This window comes from Microtus ochrogaster, chromosome X, assembly GCF_000317375.1.
Source record: "Microtus ochrogaster isolate Prairie Vole_2 chromosome X, MicOch1.0, whole genome shotgun sequence".
Classification (NCBI taxonomy): domain Eukaryota; kingdom Metazoa; phylum Chordata; class Mammalia; order Rodentia; family Cricetidae; genus Microtus; species Microtus ochrogaster.
The window spans coordinates 25,090,723-25,107,848 of NC_022026.1; the positions used below are offsets into that span (position 1 = coordinate 25,090,723).

Consider the following 17,126-nt stretch of genomic DNA (forward strand, 5'->3'; position numbering starts at 1 on the left):
TCCTGGGTGCTGTGATTAAAGGCATGTGTCACTAAACCCCACCCCCATCCGCCACCCTGGCTTCAAAATTCTTTAATAAAGCTGTAGAGCTCTTGGATAAAAGATTCAAGTTTGGCGTCTAGCTGGGTAATGTCAGACATGGAAAGGGATTGTGGACTTGGGTAGTCTTTCCCCAGCTACCTTGGGGTTAGAATACAGGTTTCCTCTAGTAATAGAAAACGTTTGTTTCCTAAAGGTAGTCCCAGAAGAGAGAGGTATGAGGAAGAGAGAACACCAAGACCACCAGAATAGGGGACAGGGGATCAGTAGGATGAGGTAGGACAAAGGAGAACCATTAAGGAGCTCTTTGCCTAAAAATGAAGGCTCCAAGATTCTGCTCAAACACTCACAACAAGTTTTTCTCAAATTTGGATCCTGAAAAAGGAACACAAACCTTGACCAAGTAGAACGGTTCAAACAGCTGGAGATGTAACTCAGTCGGGACAGCTTAGGCCTAGAATGCCGAAGACCATGGCTCCAGTACCACCTAAACCAGGCCGGGTGGTAGGCCCCAAGTCTGTAACTCCAGCATCTCAGTGGTGTGAGCAGGTTAATCAGAAGCTTCAGGCCACCACAGTGGGCATGGGGAAATAGAGAAGAACTTTGGATGTTGATTCTGTCCTTCCGCCATTGGAGTCCCAGGCACTGAGCTCCAGGTATCAAGCATGGCGGCATTCACCTTTACCCAGTGACCCATTTAGCAGCAGTCTCTCCTCCTTCCGTCCTTTCCTCTCTCTCTTTTGGTTCAGTTTTTTTCTTTTTCTTTTTGAAACAGGATTTCATGTAGCCCACGCTGACCTCAGATCCCATAGTACCTAAGGATACCTTGAACTCGTGATTCTCCTTGTAAGCCCCTGTGCAAGCCGCCAGGCCAGTTTCCCCAGACTACTTCAGTCCCTGGAGATGAGGGGGGTGACTAAACTCCACCCTACAGAGAAAAAAAGGCCCAAGATCAGGCCACAAATTTCCACCAATCCCAGGCCATGAGTCCGAGGCCTGCCTGGATTACAGGATGTGTTTAAAGTTAGTCAAAGCAATGTTTTACCACTTTACTCAAAATGAAAATCAAACAGTGGTTGGTGGTATAGATCAGCAAGAGGATGCTTGCTTAGCATATGCAAAGCCTTGGGTTCTATCTCCTGTACTACTGGGGGCAGAAAAGATGATATTGGGTTGTTTCTAAGTATACTTTGGATAAGCTATTTCACCTTTCTGAGCTTAAATTTCCTGATCTGGAGAAAAAGAATGATATAAATGCATCCTCGAAGGGTGATGATAGTGACAGCTACCAAGTAGATGACTCTGACATAGCAAATGTTAATGTTTGGCCTTGGTTTCCTTGTAGTATTTGTCAGTATTAAAGCTCAATTTGTTTTGAGACAGGCTCTCTACGTATAACCCAGGTCAGCCTGGAGGTCACTATGTAGAACAAGCTAATCTCAAATTTGTAGAAACCCTCCTCTGCTGCTCAAAACTGTCCCGAAGATATCTAAAAATAAGTAACGCAATTTAGTGGCCTAATCAAGCTCTCTGATGGTTAAATGCAACTTCATGCACCATTCTTAGCAAGGCTGTGTGAGGCCAGTTTCCTTCCTGTGGTTAGTGTTGGTACCATAGTGTGATAGGGAAAGCTTGATTGGCATATATTGAGACTTTGCCAGCGTACCTTGCTGTGTGTTTTCCCCCTCCGTGGTGTTTTCGAGGTACCCCAGATCTCATGAATGTTAGTATGCACCCTGCCCCTGAGTTAGTTCCTCAGCTTTTGGCTTTCTCTTCTTTAGACAATCATACCAGTGTCCTGAACCTGTGTGGTGTGTGTCTACTGCCCGTGTATTGTGTGTTCAGTCTGGGTTGTGTGCACACTGCCTATGTGGATTGTGTCCCCTTGCTTTGTGCTGTGTGTGCACTTCTTGTGTGTTATGTGTGTACTGACTGAGTGATATGAGTCCACTGTGTGTGTTGTGAGTCTGCCGCTTTTTGGTGTATGTTAACTGACTGTGTTGTGGTTATACTGTGTTTGTGTTGTGTGTCCACTGTCTGTGTGTTGTGTTCCCACTCTCTATGTGGTGTGTTTCTGCTGACTTAGGTAGAGTGTCATTCTGTAAAATTTCTGGCATAAAATTTACTGTAAGTTTTTGTTAATGACCTGTTTATACTACCTCAGAACTTCATGTTAAAAGGATTCTTTTGAAACAGGGTCTGTCTTAGTAGCTCAAAACTGTCTGAAACTCAGTGTGTATCCCATGATGCCTCGGACTTTCTGCATCTGCTCTGCCTCAGCCTCCTATGTGTTGGGATCATCAGCTATTATAGCCAGCATTTTATTTCATTTTAACCATTTTCATTCTGGCCAGGTGGTGGCGGTGCACTCCTTTAATTCCAGCACTCAGGAGGCAGAGGCAGGCGGATCTCTGTGAGTTCCAGGACAGACAGGTCTACACAGAGAAACTCTGTCTCAAAAGAAACAAACGACCAAATAAATAAATATAAAAAAATTCTGGTTCTGAGGATCAAACTTTCTCGACACTGAGATGCATTCCTACCCTACCAGCTTTTGAGATAGAATCTCAATAGGCTACTCAGTTTTCTCTTGAACTTAGGCTCCTCCTACCCCAGCCTCCTGAATAGCTGGATATGGGTCTGTATCACAAGGCCAAGTTTTTAAACTTTGTCTCTTGGAATTTTACTGTTAGCATAACTGCACATTAGTTTGCAGTCAGTGACCTACTATTCTGAGCATTTATCTTTTTTATTGTTAGCCGTTCAGAAACAGTCCAGTTATTTTTCAGATGTTATCTTTATAGTAGTTCTGTTAGTCATATGCATGCCATATTATGTGACATGAATAAAGACGACCTCACATAAAGCATTGTGTAAACTCTAGTTATTGAATTACATTTATTTCATTATTAGCCTTAAATCAGACAAAAGATGAAGACAGAATGAAAATAGGAAAGCCAAAATGGGCAATGGAAATTTTCACGCATGTCATTAATGAAAACCATTGTTGGGCGAGGACTGTAATGTCTCAACAAGTCTTTAGTGGATAAAAGCCTATCAATACATGAACTTGGATGCTGGTATCATGAGTTCCTCTACTAAAAGCATCTTTTGAAATTAGTGAAAATATAGTGGTTTAGGGCTTGGGGATGTAGCTCAGTGGTAGGGGACTTGCTTGACATGTGTGAAGTTCTGGAATCCGTTCATCCCTAGCACTGCAAGAAAAAAAAAGTAAATGAAATAACAATGTAGGTTTTCGGAGGCTTTCCCCAGAAATCCCCCTGTTCATGCACATGCTTCTCTATTTCTCCTCCCCTCCCCTTCCCCTTCATTCTGTCTCTCTCTTCTATAAATTGCCCAGACTGGCCTGTAATTTGTGATCTTCCTGCATTGTGGTTTGGCATAGCTAGAATTTGATGTTCCAGCCACCTTCCGGTAGCCTCCCATGTAATTAATGGCTCTTCATTATTTTCAGACCCAAGCCATATCTCACACAGTATGTATCCCAGCAAACACCAGACACAAAGTGGAGTGCAAGGACCTTCAGTAGAAGATTAAAATGTAGGTTGTACTACCCAGTGGGAGCCCCTAGAAACTGTTGAAAAGTTTGTAGTTAGTCTATAGATCTGTCATCTCTCCACTCCCCCTCTACGAGAGAGAGAGAGAGAGAGAGAGAGAGAGAGAGAGAGAGAGAGAGAGAGAGACTTACTGTGTAGCGCAGGCTAGCTTCAAAATTCTGACTTTCTTGTCTCAGCCTTCCTACTAGTGGACTTATGGACGTGTGGCCCTGCATCTGCCTCTACCTTTTGAGATAGCATAAACAGGGCGACACATTGGGTTGTGCTGAAGTGGAACGTGTTGATACTTTCTTGAAAGTTAAAAAAAAGTTCAAAAGTAATATAACTGTGCCTTTATTACCCCATAAGCTCCTGAGAACCTATGTTCTCTCTCTCTCTCTCTCTCTCTCTCTCTCTCTGTCTCAACTGTTGCTAACTGGGAATCAAATTGAACACAGAAAGTAGCCAGGTTTTTACCAGTAAGTAGTTTTTTTTTTGTTTTTTGTTTTTTGTTTTTCGATACAGGGTTTCTCTGTGGCTTTGGAGCCTGTCCTGGAACTAGCTCTGTAGACCAGGCTGGTCTCGAACTCACAGAAATCCGCCTGCCTCTGCCTCCCGAGTGCTGGGATTAAAGGCATGCGCCACCATCGCCCGGCACCAGTAAGTAGTTTTGACACCGCCCCATTGAAGTGAAAGATACAGAAAATGAGGAATCCAAAGAATTAAAAAAAATATTTTGGTGGGAAGAGGGGTAAAGGTGCTTGCTGCACATGCTTGGCAACCTGAGTTTGGTCTCTGGAACCCACATCAAGGCAGAAAGAAAGAAACAACTCCACAAAGTTATCCTCAGACCTCCACATGTATATGTGTGTATGCATGTGTGTGTGTTGTGTGTGTGTGCGCGCACCTGCGAGCGTGTGCACGTGCAGAGCAACAACAACAAATAAAAAAGAAATTTGCTAGAAGGCCAGGGTATAGTTCAGTGATAGGCATTTGCGAGGGCTTAGGTTTAGTCCCTCAAACCACAAAGAACAAAGCAACAAACACACGACCCCCCCCCCAAGAGTTTTGGTAGTTATTAATAAATGCAGGGTCTCATTATGCTGCCCAGGCTGATCTTGAACGCCTGGGCTCAAGGGATTCTCCTGCCTCAGCCTCCCATAAACTATATACATTTAAAGGCTATAAGTAGAGACGTTTTATCCACCAAGAAACACGGAGGGGAGTGTGGAGGTAAGTGAGGTAGTAAGTGGAGACTCGCATGTGCAGAAAATGTGGAAGACAAGTTTTCCCTCCTTGAAGTATTTGCTGCTCCTAGGCTCCTAAAGGTTTTCAAGTTTTGGCTTTAGCTAAGGAAAGAAACTAGGCCAACTCAAGTCAAAGCAGAGAAGAGGCCAGCGCCAAGACCAGACTGGGAATGGCGCCAATGGTAGTAAAGGCTTTAGGCCAGGCTGGAACCAAGGGCAAGGCTAGCAGTGTGGTGGGGCTGCAAACAGTTAGGCACAGTGTTTTATGGTCTGCTGTGTGCAAGCCTGGAAATTCTAGAGTTGAACACGTGGTCATGGGAGCCAGTCTGTCAGCCAGTTCTTCGGCTTTTGTTAATCCTCGACCTTCTATAGTTTTGAATCATTTGCTATAGCTCCCAGCACGTGACTAAAACCTACTCTTCTCCATGTTGAAGTTCCACCTGTGCCCATCCTCCCAAACATGGAGGGATAGAGATTAGATGCTTATGTATTAGCCTGCATTACAATGGCAAGAAAAGGGCTTCAGATTCAAGTCTAGATTATCCTCTGTGACAGGAGCCAACTGCTTTAACTCTGGAATTTCAGATGTTTGTGTGTAAAATGAAATTGACAATAGGACCTTCTTCGTGGAATTGTTGAGCAAAAACAATTAGAACATTTTTCCTAAAGTACTTGACATGAGACATCAGCCTTTGTCGGCCTCTTTTTTCCCTCATCACTGATATCTTCACACCAGTTCGTGCTACAGAGAAACTTGACACGGGCCAGATAACATCCTTAGCTACTTTACTGGCTTGTGAAGGAAGGCTTGAAGATTCCAGGACACAGACCTTTAGATCCTTGAAGTATAGAGACTAGAAAATATTATTTCATATGTCCGGGACACATTTTTTAAAAAAAAAAAAAAAAAAACCACACCTAACATTATTACTGAAGCAGAAAAAATGTGATTTGGAAAATTATTTTTTTTCCCCAAGAGTCCCAGCCAAAGTTTTTTTTTAGGTTCCTTCCACTTTTTATATGCAGAGAAGTCTAAACAACTAACAAGTGTTGTAAATAAAAATTTAGGGAGATTAACTGCACTTGCAGATGGAGAAAAGAAACAGAAGCTGACATAGTAAGTTAACAGGGTTTGGCTTTCTTAGTAAGGCACAATGCATTTCCTACAGGCCCATAGCATCTGGTTTCTTTGTTGTTTGTTTTATCTTTTTTTAAATTTGTTTTTTAAAAGCTATCTTTTCTCATTTTACATGCCAAATCCATTTCCCACTCCCTCCCCTCCTCCTGCTCCCTCCACATTCCCCCCTCTCACTCTCCATATCACCCCCCACTTCCACTTCTCAGAGAGGGTAAGGCTTCCAGTGGGAAGTCAACAAAGTCAAGGTCATTGCTTTGAGGTAGGACCTCTCTCCTATATCTAGATTGAGCAAGATATCCTTCCAGAGAGAATGGGTTCCAAAAAGCCAGAACAAGCAGTAGGGATAAGTCCTGGTCTCACTGCCAGTGGTCCCACAGTCTGCCCCAGCCACATAACTGTCACACACATTCAGAGAGCCTAGTTTGGTCTTATGTTGGTTCCCTTGCTGTCAGGCCAGAGTTGCAATGTAAACTGTTTCAGTGGGTAAATTAGCTCAGGTAAACTGTTTCAGTGGGTATCCCCATCATGGTCTTGACCTCTTTGCTTATAATCAATAAATAACGGGGGGTACGAAACCCATCTAGACAACTCTCTCCACCAAATGAAACTTCCATTGCTAGGAATAGGTTACATCTAATCAAGTTGTTGGCCAGAGGGGCCCCATGGGAACCCCTAAACAACTCAGGATATTGCCAAGATCATTGATTGCTTTTCAGAAACAGTCTGTAAGGCCCTATTGCTGGAAAGCAACATGTACACAACTCACTGAACACAGAGAAGCTGAGCTGGTGCCTAACTGGAGCCTTCTCCCCTACTCGCTAGTGTTCATGGTACCGGAAGATACTCTGCACACAACTGGAAGAGAAAGGTAAACGCCAAGTGTGATACCTTTGATCTACAATGGTGACCTGCCTTCATGATATGCTGGTGCAATAGTAGCACAAAACATATGGGAAAAACCAAGCCCTGTTTGATTGGATTTAAGGCCCACTGCATGAGACGGAGCATGTCTGACACTGCTCGGTGACCAAGAACCTGAGACTAGATAGACCAAGACCTAGGCAAAAAATAAAAACTGTTATTCTGTTATAGAAATATAGCAATATAATGACTTTGAACAACATTCTACATAGATGAGTGTATTACTCAGTCACCATCAGAGAAACTTCCACTTGCTGTTAAGTGTGAAAAAATCCAGAGATCCACAACGGAACAATGCAGAGAATGAGAAGCCTTGAAACACCCAATTCTAAATGGAATGTCTCCATCAAACCTCTTCCCTCAGGGTTCAGGGAACTTTGCAAAAGAGGAGGCAGAAGATTGTCAGAGTCAGTGGAGATGAAGGACACCAAGGAAACAAGGCTTTCTAGACACCATAGGACACACAACAGGACCAGCTTTTGTCTGTGCCTGCCCGATGGGGTCCCAGCTCTGAGAAGTAGCCTATTCTTAAGTCACAAGCTATCACCAATTGATAATCGCTAGTAAAGGAAAAAGTAGTTGTCTTTAGCAGAGTTTCATTAGTTATACAAACTATATTTAAGGGTTTTTTAATTGCCATCTGTAGATGGGCAATTTAAAAAAATGAACCCAATTGTGTTTTGGGAGATGTTTTTCTCATAATGCCTTGTCTGGGCTTTTATTTTTTTTAAACCTTACTGCTCTTTTAATTATATATTATGGCTTCTGACTTTGTGTTTTTTTTTTTTACTTTCTCTCTCTCTCTCTCTTCCTGTCTCAATTTTTCTGTCTCTGTGTGTATGTGTCTACATGTTCAGATGTTTTCCTTTCTTTTTCTCCTTTGCTTTGTTCTATTATGTTTTGTTTTCTAAAGAGAAAGAAGGAAGATGTGGAGTCAGATGGGCAGGGAAGTGGAAAGGACCTGAGAGATGAGGGACTGGAATCTGTGATCAGAATACATTGTATATAAAAAATCTGCTTTCCATAAAAAACAAAGAAAACAATCAATAAAATAAAATTTTAACAGGAAAAAAGAAGTGTGCTTATGTTCATATGCCACCATAGCAGGCTCAACATCTGCTTTCCTTGTCTCTGTTTCAAGTGGCCACAGTATTGTGCAATGGCAAAAGGCTGGTCCTGACCCAGATGACTGCTTCATTAAGTCTAATGGCTTGGTTCTGATTCCAGCATAAATGACAGACACACAGATCGACACGGCAAGCCGATAACCATCAAGGCTCAGCTGGATAAACCAGGTCAAAGGGCATGAAGCCTTGCTGACATCCTGCAACTCCACATTCGAGTGGTCTGCTACCAGGGATGACTCCAGGGTTTCAGGTTCTGATTCTTGAAACCCAGAGGGGATAGTGACTTCACACTCCAGGAAGAACATCCAGGAAGTGGAGAGAACATATTAAATCCAGTAGAAAACTTGTTAGGTGATCACAAATCCTTCTGGGAGTTGAACCCATCTCCTAGGGCATGGCAAGCAAGTCTCTACCAGTAATCAATTATGCCCAGGCTAGAATTTATTTGAGTAAAAATATCAATTTCTTTCTGGAGAAGAATGACTTTTAATTGTGCTATGATGATAATGAACAGGTGTCACTTTGTGTGTGTGTGTGTGTGTTTGTTTGAGCGCATGTGCACGTATGTTTAATTATTAGGAATGTTTTCCTAAGACTACCATTGCGATTAATCTGATGTATTTCTGCCTTTAGCACTGTTCATCAGAACAAGAAGCATGGAAGAATACTTAGATTTAACTCATATTAAGGAATGTTTATATACTGGCTCTGTCTGTATATATTATTTGTAATTTAATCTTTAGAATTAGAAAGAATTTAGTTTTATTGTTTTTAATTATGTATATATGTGTGGGTGAGTGTATATACGAGTACAGGTGCCCAAGGATGCCAGAGGCATCAGCCCCCCCACTAGAATTTGGCATTTCAGGCAGTTGTGTACTGCCCTATGTGGGTTCTGGGGGCCAGTCTGGTGCTCTGCAAGAGTAATATGTGCTCTTAAATGCTGATCAATCTATTCAGGTCTTTCTTAGAATTTTTTTTGTGTGGTGCTAGGAATCAAATTGAGGGCTTTGTGCATGAAATTCTATAGAAAAAATATGAAGGAGGAATTGATCCATATCATTAGGTGATTAGGTGAAAAAAACTATGTAAGTTTGGAGCCACACTTGATTTTAAGTCTGTATTGCTATAAACTGTGTTCTGTCCACACTATCACAGCTGCAATAGACTAATGGCTTAGGAAACACACTAGCTTCTATTAAGATCATGCATATGGTGTTTCTTGACATGGGGGAAATGAGATTTTTTTTTTAAACTAGCTTCTCTATGCATCTCTGGCTAGTGTCAAATTATCCAGCCTCCTGCCTCGGTCTCTCATCTTTTGAGTATTGGGATTGGGATTGTAGATGTGCACGTCAATTTTTTCCTCTAATGTTTAATTATGAAAAATTGTAGGCATATAAACAACACTGAAAGACTTGACTTCATATATTTCTCTAATATCTTTCATTCATTTTAAAGTAAAAACATACCTGTGCCTGGTGGCATATACCTACAAACTTGGCATCTTGGCAAGTGGAGGCTGGAGGCTACCAAAAGTGAGATCCTGTCTCAAGAAATCAAATCAAATCAAACAAACAACAAAACACTCCAAACCACAAAAGGTGGGAAGGATTCATTTTGCGTCTCTCGTCAAATGGCGGCAAATCCTCTCGTTGGTATTCATTGCGTTGCCACGGATTCATATCACTTAGATTTAGTGGAGCTAGTTAAGCCCTTACTGGTTGCCAGAGACTGAGCAATTGTTGGGACTTTTGGAGCATCCTGTTCCTCATGTAATTATTTGGGTGTTGTCTTCATCCTGGGTATGCCTATGTGCATCCGTCCATGTGGGTGGCTATGGCAAAATATCATAGACAGAGATGTAGCCTGAATAATAAAAACCCAGAGGCAGATACTGGGATTCGAACGGAAAGATCGGAGAAATAAAGCAGCCAAGCCATTAGAGACTTCTTACCTCTACCAAGACTCAGACAAACCAAGGGGCAATCCTGTCCCCAACATGACTGTAGAAGCAAAGATCTCCACCAAACCTCAGACTGCAGACCGAGACCCTGAGCTCCCATTTTATATTCCTCTCTGGTGCTGGGATTAAGGGTGTGTGCCACCACTGCCTGGCATGTATGACTGACTAGTGTGACTACTTTGCACATTGATCTTCAGGCAAGCTTTGTTTATTAAAACACAAATAAAATGCCACTGTACAGAGTGACTCCTAACCAACAGAAATGTATTTTGTGTGGTAGTGGAGGTCAAGAAGCCAGTATTATTGCAGAAATAATTTCTCCTATAGGCCTTCTTTCTGGTTTAGAGACTACTTATTTTTGTTTTTTTCCCCCCTCCCTGTATTCTCACATGGTGGGAAGAAAAAGGATCTTTATTCATCCTGTTCATAAAGAATCTTGTCTAATGACCTACTCATATCCCAGGCTCCCCACTTGGAGGTTAGCATTTCAACACATTATAACATAACATCATGGGCTCATGTCTTAGTGAGTGCAAAGTGCATAAGGAAAACCAGGAGGTAACTGAGTGGAGAACAGTTTATTATTTCAGCAACAAGTACAAGAGCACTGGAGATAACGATCAAAGCAGTGTCATTGGAAGGAAACCAAGCAAGAAGATTGCCTGGAGTCTCACCAGTAAGCAAAGCGTGCGGGACACCAAGACAGGAGTTTTGCTAGTTCAAGTTCAGCATGAGCTGCATAGCTAGACTTTGTCTCAAAGGAGTTTGAAAAATCCAAGTGGCATTTGTTAGAGAAGTTTATCCATATTTGTTGTCACAGGTAGGGGTGGGAACATCCTTGTGCATGCTCTGTTTGAATTCATGCTTCCTACAGGGCACATTTTAGAGAAAGGTGATGAAAGTATCTCTCCTAGGGGTTGGACTTAATGTTGAACTACACAGAATTACTCTAGGCAACCAGGAGGGAAGGGGCAGGTCAGTCCAGCCATTTTGGCTGGTTCTGGGCCAGTTTCTCTGATGGGCCTTATTAGCAACAGAAAACAATTTCAGACCGTTTTGTCATTAGATGAGAAGTAGCTTTTAATTTTACAAATATAGGTGATTTTACTTATCTAGTGGCTAACAATTGAATGTTGAGAGCTGCACTTACTCATTCCACAGCAACGTACACTTTCCAAGGACTATGGGGTCACCATAGCTGAAAGGGAACGAATTTTCAAATTCTCGAATTCCTTTAGAAGTGACTTCACAAAAATCACTGCTCCAGTTTAACTTCTCTACCCTCCCCCGTTTCTCAGTCCCTCTAAAGGAAAGAATGGCCTGCAAAGGCCAGGAATCTTTTTTGTTTGTTTGTTTGTTTTGTTTTCAAGACAGGGTTTCTCTGTGCAACAGTCCTGGCTGTCCTGGAAATTGCTCTGTAGATCAGGCTGGCCTCGAACTCACAGAGATCCACCTGCCTCTGCTTCCCAACAGCTGGGATCAAAGGCATGTGCCATCATGCTGGGCTAAAGATCAGAAGTCTTACAAATTGCCCCTGTGCAAAAGTGTTAGGGTTAAACAGACTAATCAATATTCCAAATACTGAGGTTAAAAACATTGAGGCTGAGAAATCCTTGTGTTGTTTTGTCTTTCTTTTCAGAGGACTCTTGTTTAACTCTAGGTCCCGTAGCCCATACCTTCCCCATCCTTTTGATATGACTTACATGTCCGATCATTTTGTTTAGTAATAGTAATAAAATATGATATTTTAGAAATTTGCATGCATAATTGCAAATCATAACTCAATTCAAAAGACTTTTATATATGTGAGCCTTATAGCCATCACAAGGAAATAATTTAATTTCTATTTTTGGTTTTATTGGGAAGAAATTCAATATGGTAATCAATAGCAGACTTTTAGGTAAAAATATTTTTTGAGAGGACAAAATTCTTTGAGGAATATGAAATGTACAGTGTCAGAGGGAAATCATATGGCAGAGCAATGTAACCATTTCCAGGGTTAGGTGCGAAATTGTATTTTGTTTTTCTTTGAATATTTGAAGCTCAGTGTCACATATCGTAAGACTTGGATAGGATAGCTGGCGCACACCTGCAATCACAGCACTCAGGAGGCAAAGGCTGGAGGATTTGGAGTTTAAGGCAAACTTGGGCTAAGTGAAATGCGTCTTAGGACAGCATTGGAGGTTAAATCCGATCTCAAACAAACAAACAAACAAATAAAAATAAAATATTTATTTAAAACAAACAAACAAAGAAGCATAACAAAATGCAATCAAAATGCTTAGTGAATGAATGAATGACTGCCCAAAAGAAACGTGACGATGTGAAAAAAATCACCCCTCTTCAATGAACACCTTTTAATCCCTCCATTTCTCCACCCACAGTGCATTTGAAGTCTGCTTCGGGTATTTTCTCATGAAATGTAATCCTTTGCTTTTCTGTCTTTGCTTTGTGTTTGCCCTGCTGTACTGGATATCAAACGCCATGGTGGCACAAATATATAGCACTAGGGACACAGGCAGAAAGATTGTTATGATTGAGGCCATTCAGTCTCTAAAAAAAAAATCCAACAAAACAAAACACCTAATAAACCAGGGTCTTGGTCATTTGAGGTGAGGGATTTACAAACCAAGTTCCACTCCTCAGCACTTATTAACCTTTAAAACATTAAAAGTAGGAAATAGGGCTGGGGGGTGTAGATCAGTTCGTAGGACACTTGCCTGTCATTAGCATTGTCCTTGGGAAAATCAGCTGCTCTTTGATGCAATTTCTACAGCCTTCCACTGAATGCCAACCACACAGGGGTGTTTTGAAGACTCGTGGCATGTTTTGTTGTCATTGCTTTCATTTTGTTTTTCTTTGAGACAGGGTCTTGCTGTGCATCCCTGGCTGGACTTGAGCTCAATATGGAGAGCAGGTTGACTTTGAACTTGAAGATCAACCTCCTCTACCTCTTGACTGCTGGGATTAAAGGGGTGCCCCACCACCTTCTACCACTTGCGAGGTGGCTTATAGGATTATAAACCAATTGATTGGTGTGTCAACGAATGGCCCTTCTGCATATCCATTTCGAAATCCTTAGAACCTGTGACTATGTTATCTGAAATGACAAAAAGGACTGTGTAAATGTGATTAAACTAAGGATCATGTGATAAATGATGATCCTGGTTTATCCCATGAACTTAGTGTAAGGAAAGGAAAAGAGAAGGCGAGAAAGTCATGGTCATAGTAATACAGGACTAGAAAGACTCTGGCAACCATTGCTGGCTTTGAGGACAGACAGTTTGAGGGCCATTTTTAGAAACTGCAGAAGTTAAATAAATGGATACTGACCTAGAGTCCAGAAGAACATATCCATTCTGACATTTGGACTTTAGCTTAGTAATGCTCATTTCCAACTCTTACTCCCATAACTATAAAATAATACATTTATGTTCATTGAAGCCACTGAGTTGGTGGTAATTTGTTACAGAAGCAGCCAGACATTAATACAGGTAGCTTTGCTGTTATTACTGTATTTTTAACTCTGTATTCTGGCTTTTATTGGTGTAATTTAATGTAAGCACTGCTGCAAAATCAAATAGATCTTTTTTTTGCCCTAGTGCATACTATTTCTCAGTTTTCCTAATTGTAGCTATTCTTAGAGAGTTGTCTTTAAAAAGAGCCCAGCTTTCCCTATAATAGACAATAAATGTAAGGCCTTTTGGATAAACTGCTAGACAGTTGATAGTAACCTCTTTTTAGGTTCCCCATTAACAGATATTATCAGCCTATGAATTGATTTGTCACAGATATTCAGGAAAAAGTTCAAAACTAGCTATGGCCTTTTTTTTTCCTTTTGTTAACTTTTTCTTGATTCTTGGTGGACTTCACGTGGTGCATCCTGATTGCACTCAACTCCCTGTCCCCTTGCTTCTGCCCTCTGCCTTTGCAAACCTCCCCAAATTTAAAAACTAAACAAAACAAAAACAAAAAAAAAACCTCAAGAAACCAAACCACCACCACCACCAAAAACAAACAAACAAACAAACAAGCAAAATCTCAGCTTGGAGGCTGTGGTGTGGCTCAGTAAGTCACACAGTATATACCCTTTAGTCCAAACTTGTTGGCCTCTGTCTCCTCAGCAAGGGGTTCTGGGCCTAACACAGATCCTACAGTACGCACCAATGAGAATTAGTGTCTGTACTGTATGATCTATGAGACACAGGAAAAGTAGGAAAAGAGTTGGTGTATCAGAGGAAGGTTGAAAGAGGACCGAAAAGACAGGACAGTCCAGCCAAATACTGCAGAGAGACTGCCTCCTTTTGAGTTTTTGTGGCAGTTAGGGAAACTTTGCATGCACCCTCAGGGACCGGGGCGGTACACCTGCCCCTCTAGGATCTCTGTGCCTGGAGCCGGCTTAGGGAAGCAGATCTGGGAGAGCGGCCACCCTGGAGGGTTGGTGGGAGACCGCAGGGTGGAGTCATGGGACGTGCAAACGGAAAGACTACATCTCCCAGGCCGCCACGCTTTCCAGCTGGAGTCCTAGGGCGCTGACTGCTCCCCAGTTTCCGTAGGGAAGCGCCAGGCTACCACAGCTATTGTGCGTAGCGCTGTCGCCCTCCTCTTCCCGCTGTTGCTGCCCTGTTGTTGGAGGAAAGCTACGTCTCCTTGGCCGCCGGGTTTAACCCTTTAAGCGCCAAACCCGGCAGCCTGCCGGCTCCCAGGAACGAGTAGGCGGTCTCTGCAGTTGCCGAGTTGTGGGCGACGAGCCCCGAAGACCCTGAGGAAGACAGCTGAAGGGAGCCTGTGCTGCCGGTCGGTCTCGGGCTTGTGGCTCGGCCAGCGTGAAGCAGTGGCATTGGCTTTAAGAAGGGGGAGGGGAGGCGCGGTCCACCGCTCGGGGAGCCAGGGAAGGAAGCCTTGGCTGGTTGGCTTGGGAGCGCAGAGAGGCGGCCCCCCGCATTCGCGCTCTCCCCGCCTCCACCCCGGGCTGCCCAGGACTCAGCGCTTTGCTTCGGGGAGGCGATGACCAGGGGGCGTGCTGCTCGCTAGGCTGCACCCTGCCGGCGTCAGAAGGCGTTGGTAAGCATTTCTGGTCACCCGCAGCCACCACCGGACTACGCGCTCCTGCTACACACCAGCGGGCGCTCCCAAGAGTTACATTGGAACAGGTACCTGTCCTCCAAAGGGAGTGGGGCTGAGTCGTCTAAAAGTGGAGCCTGAACGTAAGCCACTAGGTCTATTCTGCTGATTGTGCCACTGATGCTCTCGCTCTTTGTCTCTAACCCTTAGTCCCTCCGCTACCGTAACCATGGGGCATCCCCCGCTGGAGTTCAGCGACTGCTACCTCGACAGCCCCGATTTCCGCGAGAGGCTCAAGTGTTATGAACAGGAGCTGGAGAGGACCAATAAATTCATCAAAGACGTGATCAAGGACGGCAGCGCGCTTATCAGCGCTATGAGAAGTAAGTAAAAGGCTTCCATGAGCCTTTTCTCTGAGTAGGTGGTTCTGGCCTTTAAACCTTTCCATACCACAGGGGGATGGGAGGATCTGCAGTGACTCTCAAACCAGGTCTCTGAATCTGATGGGTTTCCAAACCTCTGGGTGTGGGGTCAGTAGAAGTGGAAAGTGGTGAAGACAAGCAGAACTTTGGGCCTTTCCCTTTAGTAGCCCCGACCTTCTAAGACTTAATATGCAGCCCAGGACAGGGACCCTCTTATTTTGCAGTTACTCTTACTTACCAGCTCCTTATTGAAAATGAGAGTCTGCCAGCCGGTCAGACATGCCCAGCACCCCTGTCTGGTACAAGGTGACTTCCATGCTGACCAAGGAACTACCCCAGCACTCCCTAAAGAATTGGGAATTAAGGCTAAAAGCTCCGTTATAACGACTTTTGTTCTAGCCTCTAGTTATTACCGAAAATTGTAGGGCTTTAAAGAAATTACCCTTCCCAAATCATTTTCTAAGGAGAGCGAGCACCTTTGCCCTCCCCCGAGATTTTCTTCTTTTATATACTGTTAAGGTCATTGTCAGTCTAAGTTCAGGATTCTTGATTGCCTTCACATACTACTGAATTCTGCTTCAGTGTTGAACAAAGCCCTGTCAAGTTCATGGTCCAAGAGGCCCAGATCCCCTGGGTGTAAACTACAGGGGTAGGGGGTAGGGCTGCTACATTGAAAGGATCTTACCTAGCTTTGCTTTTTCAGTGGTCACAGTTTCCTCGGCTGTAGGACTGTTTTTTCCTCCTCTGTGTGTAGGCTTTTATTTCTGCTGTTGTCAGGAGGCTCCGAGAAAAAGAAAGAATAATAAACATCCCCAAAGAAAGTCGAAGGAAGCCAACCCTCGGTGTCAAATTATATACCTAGAAGAATGGAGGGTAATGATTAAGAAGTGATGATTAAGTATTTTTTTCTCTCCTTGGCTGAAAGATAACTGTGAAAGGTACAGTCGTTTTGTAGGAGTCCCTCTATGCCTTTAACTTTGTTTTGAGTGGATTTACCCAGACCCCATCCCATGTCAAGGTTGTGCGGACCCTGGTATCAAGCTGTTACGGCCATGCAGCAATGGAGAGACTCTTAGAAGCTTTTGTGCCACAAGAACTGCTGCAAGCCAGCATTGCTCTGTAGCAGTTCTGGTTCGTGGTGGTCTGGCCACTCTTGGTCAGAATCTGTAAACTGTTCCTTCGAGTTCCTTAATTGGGTTTGATCACTTAATGCTTTGTTGTTGTGTCACCTGGCCAATAGCAAACTTGTGTTAGCACCTTAAAGATGGAATATTTGAAATGCTGAGCCTTGCAGACTTGTAGGCCAGGCTTTTTGGGTGTGTCTTCTCTTAATAGAGTTCACTGAGAGGTTGAGGATATGGAGGTTGTGCCACAGAAATAGAAACTTGAGGACTCTGTGAAAGGAAAAGGGGACTGTTTGGATTGCAGATTTCTTCTTATTGCGGACTGCCTGGTGTAGTAGTCACCATCAAAGAAAGCCCAATATAAAAGTGCTAGGCAGGAGGTAGTTTTTAATGACATGTATGGCAAGCTGAAATTGTGCTAAAAATGAACAGCTAAGTCATATCCAAGTTATTAAGCTGTGTAAGGAAAAAAAATATTAGTTCAGTAAAACATTTCGGAGAAAGGCAAAATGTTTGTCCCT

At 43.1% G+C, this 17,126-nt stretch overlaps 1 protein-coding gene across 2 annotated transcripts in view; it reads left to right on the forward strand.

Annotated features, from left to right (window-relative positions):
* Window positions 1–14,535: 14,535 nt before the first annotated feature.
* Ophn1 (oligophrenin 1) overlaps window positions 14,536–17,126 on the forward strand; it is a 351,260-nt gene continuing 348,669 nt past the window's right edge. The window contains exons 1-2 of one of the 2 annotated variants that reach the window (XM_005358630.3): window positions 14,536–15,148; window positions 15,270–15,442. In XM_005358630.3, coding sequence (XP_005358687.1) covers window positions 15,289–15,442 — 154 coding nt within the window. In that variant the 5' untranslated portion in view covers window positions 14,536–15,148; window positions 15,270–15,288. The remainder of the gene's footprint in view (window positions 15,149–15,269; window positions 15,443–17,126) is intronic. The other variant, XM_013350521.2, reaches the window with a different exon arrangement.